The 12859-nt window shown below is 34.3% G+C and overlaps 1 protein-coding gene across 1 annotated transcript in view; it reads right to left on the reverse strand.

Moving 5' to 3' along the window:
• The window catches only part of CCDC178 (coiled-coil domain containing 178), a 280794-nt gene that overhangs the window by 266042 nt on the left and 1893 nt on the right, over positions 1 to 12859 (reverse strand). The window contains 1 exon segment of the mRNA XM_032467208.1: positions 5129 to 5209. Coding sequence (XP_032323099.1) covers positions 5129 to 5186 — 58 coding nt within the window. The 5' untranslated portion in view covers positions 5187 to 5209.

Here is a 12859-nt window from a genome sequence, read left to right on the forward strand (position 1 = left end):
GACTCTTTGGTGATGCACTGCCCCGTGGGATCCGACTTGGTTGGCCGCTTCAGCACCCCCGCTTCCCCGCTTGGGCAGGCCACCTGAGTTCATGGCTTCCACAGCCAATCCGAGGACGGGGTTTACACTGAACTGCATCACCTGCATGGGGACGTGCTCAAAGACGGTGATGGTGCAGGTCTGCGCCAGGAAATGATTGACACCCACCGGGCCCAACATGCTCCCAACAAGGCAAGTAGATTTGTGGTTGCTGCCGGGGGGGGGGGAGGCGTGAGGAGTGGCAGCTAATGGTGTAGAGCTGCTTTTGGGGGGTTATGAAAATATACTGGAATTAGATAATGGTGATGATTGCACAGCCATGCGGTTATACTAAAACCACTGAGTTGTACACTTTAAAGAGATGAATTCTTATGATAGTATATGACTTATAGCTCAATTTTTTAAAGTTAAACACAATATTACTTATAATAGCATTTAGGAAAGCTGCATGCTGAGTAAATCCCTGCAAGCTGAGTAAATCTTCATATAAGTCTGATTTGACATCCAGTTCTTTTTATTATATCTATGATATGTCAAGGGAAATTTGTAACTTTAAATAATTAGAAAAGAAAAAAAGGCTGAAAATTAGTGATCTAAGCATCCAAATTAAGAATATGTGGGAAAAAAAACCCAAAGAAAGTAGAAGAAAGAGAGGAGGGCAATAATATCTGAAATTAATAGAAAGTGAACGAAGAACAAGGAAAACACCCTAGGGATAATTAAAAAGGTCAGAAATTACCAGTTTGAGAAATTAGCACAGATGAACACATCTGGAAAAGTTAATCATGACAAGAGAGAAGAAGCAGAAGAAACATACAATATTATGAACTTAAAGGAGAAATAATTGTATACAGAGGATATACGTGAAAAGTTATTAACAATATTGTATCAATACAGGTAAAGTTTAACCAAATGAACAAATTTTTTAAAGAAATAATTATAATTTTCCAATAGTGAATTAAGAGTTAACAACCTAGATGGTCCTATAACTAATAATTTATATCAACAGTTTAATATCTCCCCAAAAATTAAGACATAAGTTCAGCCAGTCAAGAAAAGTGGTTAAAATATTGAATTATTCTTCTTAGAGAATAAAAAAAGAGGAAAGATTCTCCATTTCAATTATGAGATTATAAATGCCTTACTACCAAAATCAGACAAGAACAACATAAGATGACTTAGGAGCCAGTGTTCCTCAAGAGCATAAATGGAAAAATCCTAAACAAATGACTATCATACCAAATCCAGCAGTATATTAAAAGAAAATAAAACAAAATTAGTTAAATTTTCCCTGGAAATAAAAAGTTTAATAATTGAGATTCATTCATGCAACGCATTAAATTTAAGGATTAAGGAAGAAAAATTTAATTGCAGAAAAATTTCAATAGATGTAGGAAAGGCATTCATAAAATTCAATACATGTTCACAATTTACGGTACATTATAAAAATTGTCTCTAAAAACATAAGATTTAATGTTGACACATTAAAAGTCTCATTTTAAAAATCAGAAACAGGGAGATAACTGTGCACATTTTTATTGCCTCCATTTTACCAGGTACTAAAGAATCTAGACTAAGCAATAGAAAGTAAAAATCAACTCATTATTTTCAGATCTAGCTAATATTAGTGAATTAATAAGACAGTTGAAAATTGTAATAGGATTAAAAATGTAAAACTATATAATTTGTGTATATGTGTATATTAACATATTTTTATATAATATATAAAACTAAATATGATTTGGAAGAGGTGAGAGAGCATAGGGTTCCATTCCTTAAAATGCATTATGAATGCACAGATACTCAATTTTATCAGTACCCTTTGTACTTTACAAATTGTTACAGATATTTTTACATGTATGAAATATTTCTTATATCAACATATAAAGACACTTTTAAAAAAAAACATAATACAGCATCTGGCTGTTACATGGAAAAGATTCAATATGAAAAACAAGAAATTGAAAAACTAAGGTAATATCAGTATTTTCATACAAACAAAAAAGTGATGCTGCAATGATATGCAGTTTTATACTTAGTGAAAATATTGCCTGAAAATGTAGACTTCACAGACGGTAAGTTTGTAAAAATGTACTGTTAATTGCAATAGAAATTATTTTCCCAGAGCTTTTTTGTAAACATGAGCCATGTGAAAATACTGTTGATTAGCATGTTAAGATATGGCTGTGACTGTACAGAACAACTGAAAAGTTTAATAATTTGTTTTATTTATTTCAACTAAGAGCACAGAATAAGCATCAAATTTGCTATGCTTATTTGTAGTATAATAAGAATTTTGACATGACCACAGTGTTTCATGGTGATTGACCCAACATAAGGAAAGGATTTACTTTTGATGTTAAGAAAAGTTATTATGTTGAATATCATCAGGTCTTAATAAATAAGACCTGACATTGTGTTCTTGTGATGTTAATGACAAAGTTAATGACAAACTATTTCAAAGATTGGTTCGTGGTTAGGTTTGGTACATCATCCAGCAAAGATTGCTTTGGGCTTAAAAGTTTAAAATCAGCATGCTAAGACTGGTAAGTTCCTTTAGTTTGAACATGGACATCTCAGTGCTTTGCTCGATAAGCCAAATGTTCTCTATAGTGGTTGTTGTCTTACAAAGAGGATGGGAAACTTAATAATGCTATGATGCCAAAGAGGTAGAAATTAAGTTAAACTAAAAATCACTATTTATGCCAAAATTCCAAACATTATTTCTAATGTCCTAAACTTACTGAGCACATTTCAAAAGACAACTTATTAACCAAATTATTTTCCAAAGAGTTATCCAACCATATTTCCATTTTGTATGCATTTTCAGGAATAACCTATGTCAAAGAACACTCACATTCCACTAAATAGTGTGATATGTGGTTTTATCTGACTATATATATATTTCTCCATTGAAAAGACTGAAGGCAGGTGGCCTGTCCCGTTTAACATGATTAACTTTCTCCTTATGTTCCACACACAAGAGCTTTTGCTTGCAAACCCATTGCAGACTGGTCACTTTCTATTTGCATACAAAATAAATAGTCATTGTCAGGTGATTGCAAGGGAAATCCCCAGCTCAGCTCTCCAGTCTTAGGACAAACTATTAGTTCTTAATTAACATAATTAACCCCCAAACTTTCCATAGTTCTTTTCAAGTATTTGAACAAGAGATAGACAAATAGAATTTGATTATCCTATCTCTTTCCAAATTGTGTCTTTGGGAAAATTGTTTTATGTAAATAACCTGCCATTTTGCTAATCTAAGATTGAAATCAGTTTCCAGAAATGAATACTTTTTTGCTTAAACTTCACTATACAAACTGTGAAAATGAAATAACAAGTTTTTTCAGATAATATTGATAGAATGAATAAAAAGCTAAAATCAAAGTTATTGAAATATTCTGAAAGTAAATGTGGTGATGAACACTAAAATCCTACACGAGATTCATAATCCTACATGAAGTCCATTGTGAGGTAGCCTCAACTGTTTGGGATTGCTAAATGACTACTTTCTTTTATAACCCAAATAAGCTTGTGGGATTTTTTCCATAGAGTATTTTATGCTTTCATTGTTGGTTTTTTTTTTAATTGAAGTATAGTTTATTTACAACCTAGTGCTAGTTTCTGGTGTACAGCACAGTGATTCAATTATACATACGTATATATTCTTTTTCTTTTTATTGCAAGCTATTGATGATCATTCCTTGTCCTATACTTTCATATAATTTTTTGTGTAGGACTTTTCTGTGTTTTGACTGCAGTAATAGCCCTGCAAATTTTCTCTTCCCAGTGTTCAACTTCCTTTGCAATGTGACTTTACAACATCTGCCACCAAGAGGTGGAGTCTAATCCCTTGCCGCTTGACTCTAGGCTGGTCTTGTGACTTGGTTTGTCTGATAAAAATATAACAGAAAGGATGGTGTGCTCGTTCTGAGCCTTGGCCTTGTGAGCTTCTGTTCCCCCTTGTAAGCCATGAGTTCCAGCTGCTGGCGGACTATGGTGCAGGGCTAAGTCAGTCCGGTTTTCCCAGCCAAGGCCCTAGGCCTGTGGAAGCCCAGCCCAAATGAGCAAGACTTGTAATGGTGCTTAGTTGGCCTGTGACTTACTGCAGATGTGTGAGTGAGTGGTCCTGAGCTCAGCAGAACCACTCAGTACAAGTGAGCAAAAATGAATGTTTATGATGTGGTGTGTACCTGCATTTTTGTGGTTGGGTGTTACATAGCATTAGGGCAGCAATGGATAACTGATAAGATGACTGTCTATTGTTCCCAGTGAAAGGTCTCAAGGCAAAATTCTATACCAAGGATTGCCAAACTTTTTCTATAAAGGGCCAAATAGTAAAAATTTTGGTTTTGTGGGTAACTTGCAGCCTCTGCCATATGTTCCTCTTTGTTTTGTTTCTTTTGTTTCTTTTTACTACCCTTTATAATTGTAAACACTATTCTTAGCTTTGGGCTGTACAACAAGGGCAGCTGTCCAGATTTGGCCCATAGGTTGTAATTTGCTGACCTCTGTTCCTTATCATGCAAAAATATGATATTGCTAACATGATGCAGAATAAAAGATGCATAGGAGATCATGATGAAAATTAATGCAATAAAATCAATTTTAAAAATAGAATTATACAAGGCTTTTTTTTTCATTTTTAATTTTGTATGTTTCTCCTCAATGATGGCTGGTAAAATTTTAATAACCACTTGTCAGATGGTAGTAAGTACTACCACCACCACCAAGTTCAACCAATCAATGGAATAGAATTGAAAAGAGATGTATAGAGTTGGCTCACACACATGAGTAAGAGCTGATTCCAGCGGACCATTGTTGTGCTACCTACCTGTCATACTGCCTATATCATATGTCAGTAGTAATTATAAAAGAAATTAATGATAAGCCATATGGTGGGTTTTCCTTAAACTAACTTACTCCTTTTGCTTACCTCACCTTCCTGATCACAGTAAATTTTAGTTTTGTGACCCCTGGCCCTGGAGAAGACTACTATCCTTACAGCTGTCTTCTTCTGTGAGTGACCTGCGTTGTATTTATCTATGACCTAGTTTCATAGAAAATCACTTAAGGATAAACTTACCTTTCTTTTTTTGGTATCCTCCAGTTGGAGAACAGGAAATTATCTTATTTTCAGGCATGGTTATTTACCATACTTTGAATCCTAATTAGAAAGGAAAAAAAATTTTAAATATTATGAATCAAAATTAGCTTATATTTAATTTCACTAAAAATTGTCAGTTCAAGAACTGGTAATGTCGAATAGGTTTCTAATATTATGTAATGTATGTATGTAAAAATCAATACTAAATTTTATGTTAAAAATGTAAAGAAATCCAACAATATACTCTTTTTCCTGTGAGGACTACTGTGATACTATTTAGGGACACCAAATATAAAAATTCTCATTAAAGAGACATCTTTGATCCCTGCTCTGCTCTGCTGTTAACTTAAACAGACACCTGGGGTGACTACTAGATAATTTAGCATTCATCATTGAAACTGTGAGCTCAAAACACTTTGGAAAGTCTAGAACCTATTGTTTTATTTCACATGATAAACTTAAACCTTGCTATCATCTCTTTTTTACATTCCCTCAGTTCCTTTGTAAAACATTTTTTATTATGGATTAAGTTAAATGTATACAAAAGGTAGAGAGAATTACCTACATAATTTGATTGAAATAATAGCCTCGAAATCTCATGCAATTAAAGTTAATTAAGGTGATTCTTGCCCAGCACAAAGTCAAAGGGAACCCAGCATACAAAGAGACCTTTAACAAACATCAATAGAAAGAGAAAGATAGTGGAAACTGACCCAAAGTTATTCCAGATAGTGAAATTACCAGATATAAACCACCTAACAACCATGCTTAGCATGCTTATAAATATAATGTCAAATTTTAAGATTTTAAAATGAAAAATTATGTAAATTGATATTGTAGACTTGAGAAGAAGCCAGTTAGAAATCCATGAACTGAAAACTGCTAGGTAACTGCAATTCTAAACTCACTGGTTCAGTTTAAAAGCAGGTATGACAGGCTGAAGAAACAGTAACTAGGCACTCCTACCTCTCCCAGCTAGGGAGGGGTCAGTGAAGGTCTACTGGGGAGCTGGAACTCACAACCCCTGCCCCGCAATAAGAAGTAGAAACTGAAATCTCAGTAAGATAGCTATACACCTATCAGAATGGCTAAAACAAACAAACAAAAAATTTGTAACACCAAATGCTGGCAAGGATGTGAAGAAACTGGGTCACTCATACACTGGAGGTTAGAGTGTGAGATGATAGAGCTACTGTGGAGAACAGTTTAACAGTTCCTTTTAAAACTAAAAATGATTTGTCGATATGACCCAGCAGTTGCACTCTTGAACATGTATCCCAGAGAAATGAAAACTTACTTTCACTCAGAAACTTATGCAAGAATATTCTTAGGAGCTCTGTTCATACTAGCCCAAACCTGCACACTACCCAGATGTCCTTTAATAGTGAATAGTGAAACAAATTGTGGTACATCTAGAACATAGAATACTACCCCACAATAAAAGGGAGCAGACTCGCCATACACACAACAACTTGGATGAAACCCCAATTAATTTTGCTGAGTGAAAAAAAGTCAATCTCAAAGAGATATGCATTGCACGATGCCATTTTATTCACAAAATAATGTAATTATAGAGATGGAAAACAGATCACTAGTTCCCCAGGTCTAGAGGAACATCAGGGAGGGGAAAGGGTAACATCAGGGAGGGTTGTGATGATGTACAATTAAGTATCTTGATCATGGTGATCGAGAGCTACACATGTAATAAAATTTTATAGAACTATATATACATACACAAATAAGTGCATGTATTACTGGTGAAATCCAAATAAGGTCTGTGGTTTGTGGTTTGATATTGTACTATATATAGTAACTTATGGTGCTAACATTGGGGGATGGTGGGTGAAGCAGGCACAAAACCTTTCTGTATATTTCTTTGCAACTTCCTGTGAATCTATAATTCTTTAACTATTCTTAAAATAAAAAGTTTACAGTAAATAAAGCCATAAAGGAAAAGGGGAAAAAATACCTAGAAAATCCTCATACTTGTGGAAAAGAAGGAATCAACTATAAATAAACTTTATGGAAAAACACATCACAAGGGAACTTAGAAAAAATTCTAGGCAATGACCATGAATATAAACATATCACAACATGTGGGACACTGACAGAGCCGTGACTGGAGGAGATAATGTGGTGGTGGGAGGGAGTCCATTTTAAACTAGATATTCCCAGGAAAAGTCCTCTTTGAGAAAGTGACAGCAGACTATAATGAACTGAGAGGATACGCCAGAAGATCTTAGGGAAGAGTTATCCAGGAAGAACTGAAAGAGGTGCAAAGGTCCTAAAGCAGAAATGAGCTTAGAATGGTCCCCAAACAGTAACTGTAAATAATTAACTCTAGAACCATAAACAACAAAAAGATCTGCAGCATTCCAGCTGACATTCATCCAGTGCAGTCTAACATCCAGGCCCTGATCCCTGCTGCCTGGATCCCGCAGGCTGTTTTCACCATGGCAGACTCGCTTGTTAACTTGCCAGTGTGGTAAAATCGCAGGACCTTCACAGGTCTTGCCAGAAAGCTGATTGTTAATTTTCATTAATTTTGCAAGGCAGTTAAGGCCATGTACTAGCTTGAAATCAGCCGTGGTGATTTAGACCATGAAAATCAGCAAATGCCACAATCAGGTCTGGTTTCTGTTTTTGTGTTTGTCTTGGGAAGTGGTTGTTAAATTTCTCAGCACACTACTGCCAGACTCCTGAGAAGATAGGACCTGAGCTGCATTATCAGATAGAATATAGGGCCACTGGAAAAGGGGATGAGAGAATTAAGAGATAAGATGACTGAGTTGGGCTAGGTTATCAGAGCTGGAATGGGTTCCACTCAGAAAAGAGTGAATCATTTGGTTCTAGAAGTAGGGTTATGAGGAGGAAGAGAGAGGCACAAGAATGGAATCATAGGTGAGGGGAAATGTTAATTTTAAGCTAAAAAAGTTTAGATGCCAATTGTTTAAAACCGTAAACTTTCTTAACTCTCTATTTCCAATTCTCCCTCTTGAAAAATACTACCCCCTGCTTCAGAGAGGAAATAGAAGGAATTGGATTTAGATTCTAATTATCTGTCACCAAATCCACAAGCAAAACACATCTTTGCCCTTCATGGCCCCCTTCTGTTCTGACGACATAGGATATCTGCTGGTTAGCCTTACCCCTCTACGTGCACCAGGAAGCTCATAGTATCCTCCCTCCTCACTTACTACTTCCAACTACAACTTCAAAATTTTTACCTTACTAGAACTCTCTTTTGCGCTTTTCTTAAAACAGTTGTTTGTTGGTGTTCGTGAAGCACACGTTTCTTTCTTTTCAACCTCCTCCCAGTAAATGGAAATGCCTTCCTTTCTGTTGTTATAATCCCTTATGAAAACCACTGCATCAGGTCATCTGCTTCACTCCCTATCCACTTACTCTATTTTCTTCTAATGACTCATTATTAACATTATATTATATTTTATAGTCTTTTCCTTTATTTTCTCTTTTTCCCTTTAGAATTCAGAATCTTGTGTTGTTCTCTGCTGTACTCGTAGCATATACAATAGTACCACTAAAAAGAACTTTCTCCACTAATGAAAACGTTCTGAATCTGTGCTATCTAAATGGTAAGCATTCTGAATCTGTGCTATTTAAAAGGTAAGCATTACCCTTAGCCACATGATCACTTAGAATCACTTTTGATCACTTGCAGTGCAGCTAATGTAACTAAATAGATTTTTGATTGTATTTCATTTTAATTAATTTACCTTTAAACCATCACATATGGCTAGTGGCTATTATATTGGACAGCACAGATCTATCACAATGTCTGGCACATTGCAAGGGTCCAGTAAGATCTTGTTGAAACTGAAAGACTGCATGGATGAAAAAAATGCATGAAAGAGTGAAATATCTGCGGTCACTTTATAATCCTACAGATTTGGTTTGGGGACTCTCAGCTACCCCTCTTATTTGTTCAAGCTTTCTGGCATTGGTTCTATTATTCAGTTTTCTATTAGAATTTTTGCTTGTTTCCATGCATGAATAGCATCTGACACATAGAATTCCTTTTGTTTCACCATTCTTAAGCTGACATCTCAGCAGTTTACTATGTTCTTCAAATTTCATTTGCTTCCTTACTGCTAAAATAAAATTTCTGAGCTGTCTATATTTCTGGACAGAAAACCTTCTCACTTTACCTATTTCCTCTCATGATTTTATTTGTAATTGTTTTAAATATTCTTATTGTGAAATATTACATAGCAACATAAAAAAAAAAAACAACCTTGTATTCTACAATGCAGTCTAAGAAATAAGTAGTTAACAGTTAACATTCAAGTTCCAACGTATTCCTCAGTGGTCACATTTCCCTTCTTTCCTCACCAGAAATTACAACAACCAAATATATAATCCTCATAGTTTCACTTTATTTTTATTACATATGTGTCTCAAAACAATGTACTGCACTGTATAATACTGGTTTAGAGTTTTACAACTTTATAGGAATAGTATTGTACTCTACAAATTATTCTACAACTTCTTTTTTACTTTTTCAGTACATTTTTTAGATATATCTGTTGTTACATATAGCTGTATTCATTCTTTTTCACTGCTGTATAGAATTCCATTGTTTCAGTATAACATTCTGTTTATGACCATTTCAGCTTTTTTCAAATATTTTCCCCATTTTAACTGTCTCCTATAAGATTCTTGCATACTTTTCTTTATGTATTATACTAGAGTATCTCTAGGGTGTAAACACAGGGTTGAGTTGTATTTATCTTTTTAATCTTCAACAGTTCTAGATATAGTCCTTTGTTATTAATATGCATTACAAAGATCTTCTTCCAGTTTATTCCAGTGTTTTTATTTGTAAATTACATTTACTTTTAATGGAAATAGGCATATAAATCAGATTGGATCACCCATTGTCCAGATCCACAAATAATATCAAAATAAAGTATTTAGATAAATCATACCCAACACCCATAAAAATTAAAGACAAAGTCAGTGATAGTAAGTACCATCTTCTCTTCTAACACCTATAAATTGTATAGATTTTATATGTGTAAGATGCTATTTGTTTTTATCCATATTATTTTAATGGCTTTGATAAGGCTGTGAAATTAATGTGCTACTTTCCTGTTCTTTCATATTCTCATAAAAATATTAAACAACTTTATCTTAAATCATTTCAGCAGCCATGATTCACTCACACATTCTTTCTAGTTAACAATGCAAATATGCTCATATTTTTTCAGTAATTATGAACACCATATTTATTTGTTTATTCTCCCTTTATCTATTATCTAGCTGGTTTATTTTACTCTAATCTAAGTGTGCCCAATAACAGTTAGAAGTCTACATTCTTTTAACAAAGAAGATTTTTTTTAAAAGGCCTGACAATGGGAAATACTTCATAAAATGATATTCAAAAAATAATTACTTAAATTTTCCCAACCTTTCACCCCATATAGCTGAGATTTTATGCTTATTTAAAGTTATAGTTCAAACAAAAATTATGCCAATTATTCTATTTATATAGCTTCTGAATCCCTAACCCAGGTAAAACATAGCCAGTAAAGAGCACAGAATACAAATGCAAACCATCAAACAAGTCAGCAAGCAGGAATCAGAGTCAGGATCCTAGCCAAGGTCAGTAATCAGAGATTTGGAACTTGACTGAGCAGAAGAATGACCAACTACTACTGAGACTAATGATCTAAAATGACTAAACCAGATTCTCAATTAGATTGGTTCTTCTTCAGTTGCAGATGACAGAAACTCAGCTTAAGCATAAACAAAAACATAAAAACACACAAAAAAATACAAAGAAAAACTACAACATTAAAAGGAGTATTTATGAAAAAGATACTGGTTAGTTAATGGGAAATGTGAGCAGTCCACTTGTAAGAGAAACAGGAATACAGGGACTCAGATGCCATCAGCATTCTCTCTGCCCCAGTCTCAGATACTCTTTACATACTTGTTACAGTTTTCTCTCTAAAACTTGACTTTTTCTATGTTTCAGAAATCTTGGCTGCTGACACCTCCTGAGTTTTATATCTTAGGGCTTCAGCCACCAAAGAGATGCAGACTCTTTCTCAGATTTGATTCCACTTATCATTGGGAGGATTTTAATTAGTCTTATTTGGACCAAGTGCCTATATCTGAGCAATGAATTGTCGCTAGGAAGTCAAGATACTATTACTGTACTAGCATGAGTCTGCTTTCTATTCCTGGCCACAGTTATGGCCAGTGGTAAGGTTACTGTCTATTAGCATAACTTCCCTCACTGTAATTTTGGGGGTCATGGGTTGGGGAGAAGATAGGGGAGTCTAAGCAGATGCTTCTAAAGGCTCTATTCCAAAAATGGCAGGCAGACTACCAGGTGGTGGCTCTACACTGAAGGGAAGGATACGTGTCAATCATGCAAAGATGTTTCTGATTATTCCAATTTTTCCAACAGTGAACAAAGCTATGTTGTGAGGTAGAACGCATTAGATCACTAAAAGTGACTAAGGAGAAGCTACCAAATCATTTAAGTATTGTATAGGCAGGATTTGGAAAATGTCTAAGAGTTGTACTGAATTACCTTCTAAGGGCCACTTCATTTTAACATTCACAGTGCTTGATTTATTTTATTTCATCCATTCATTCATTCATTTCTCAATTTTCTGCTTGTATCTTGTTTATGTCACTCTTCTACTTGTTTAGGGTACAAAAGAATAAGACATATTCTATACCCTCAAAGTATTCACCAATTTGATCATATATCTTATATTTTTAGTAATGCCAAAGGGTTTTAACACAAAGCCTAGAAGTTACCTGTCCACGAGACAATAAAAGTGTTCCTTGCCTCTTTACCATACGTTCTGTATTCCAGCCACACCAGTCATCAAAATGAGCCTTACTGACACTTCCATGCTGCCATTCCCTAGCACACTCTTTTTACTCTACCTTTCCTTAAGTCTCTGTGTAGTATAATGCCTCCTTTTATTTCTCAGCACAAATTTACTTACTCCTTCTCCCTGTACTTTTTATCACTTTAAAATGATATTGTATTTATCATATAGTATCTTAAATAATTGTGCACCATGTGTATGTTCCCACTGAAAAGATCCAAGAGGACAAGGATATTATTTTATTTATTCAGAAAACTGATTGTAATAAGATGAGGATTGTAAACAGTGGGAAAATTTTGAATAAAACGTAATCTAGAAAATCAAGTTTTGAGTTATTGGTTAAAAAGCAAAATAAAAGAGTTGTCATTTACATATATTTATAAAGAGCTGAAAGACAGCATTTGTTCATAAAGGGAAGTAGCAGCATAGAAAAGATTCATATTTATAATAAACTGTAGGTCAATATTCCAATCACAGATTCTGGGAAAAATGTTTCAGTTTTTATCATGGAGTCATTACGAACTATTCTTGACAGCTTTTTTCAAAGTTATTTCAAGAAACAACGAAAAAAAATGTTTGCCAAATAGAGCACAGCCATTAAAAGCAGACAGTAATACTGAACGTGCATTTATCAAATACTAACTTTCCTTTCAACTGAAGTTTCAGAATATTAAAAATCCTATTATAGAAAATTCATGATACCATAATAGTAAGAGAAATAAGAATAAATTAGCTTTGAGTGTTGCTTTCACAAAGAGCATAGTTTTTCTAATCTTTTTATTCTTCATTATACAATAATAGATTATTTTGTGACTGTGTTGAAGGTATTGCAAAA

This window comes from Camelus ferus, chromosome 24 (assembly GCF_009834535.1).
Source record: "Camelus ferus isolate YT-003-E chromosome 24, BCGSAC_Cfer_1.0, whole genome shotgun sequence".
Lineage (NCBI taxonomy): Eukaryota > Metazoa > Chordata > Mammalia > Artiodactyla > Camelidae > Camelus > Camelus ferus.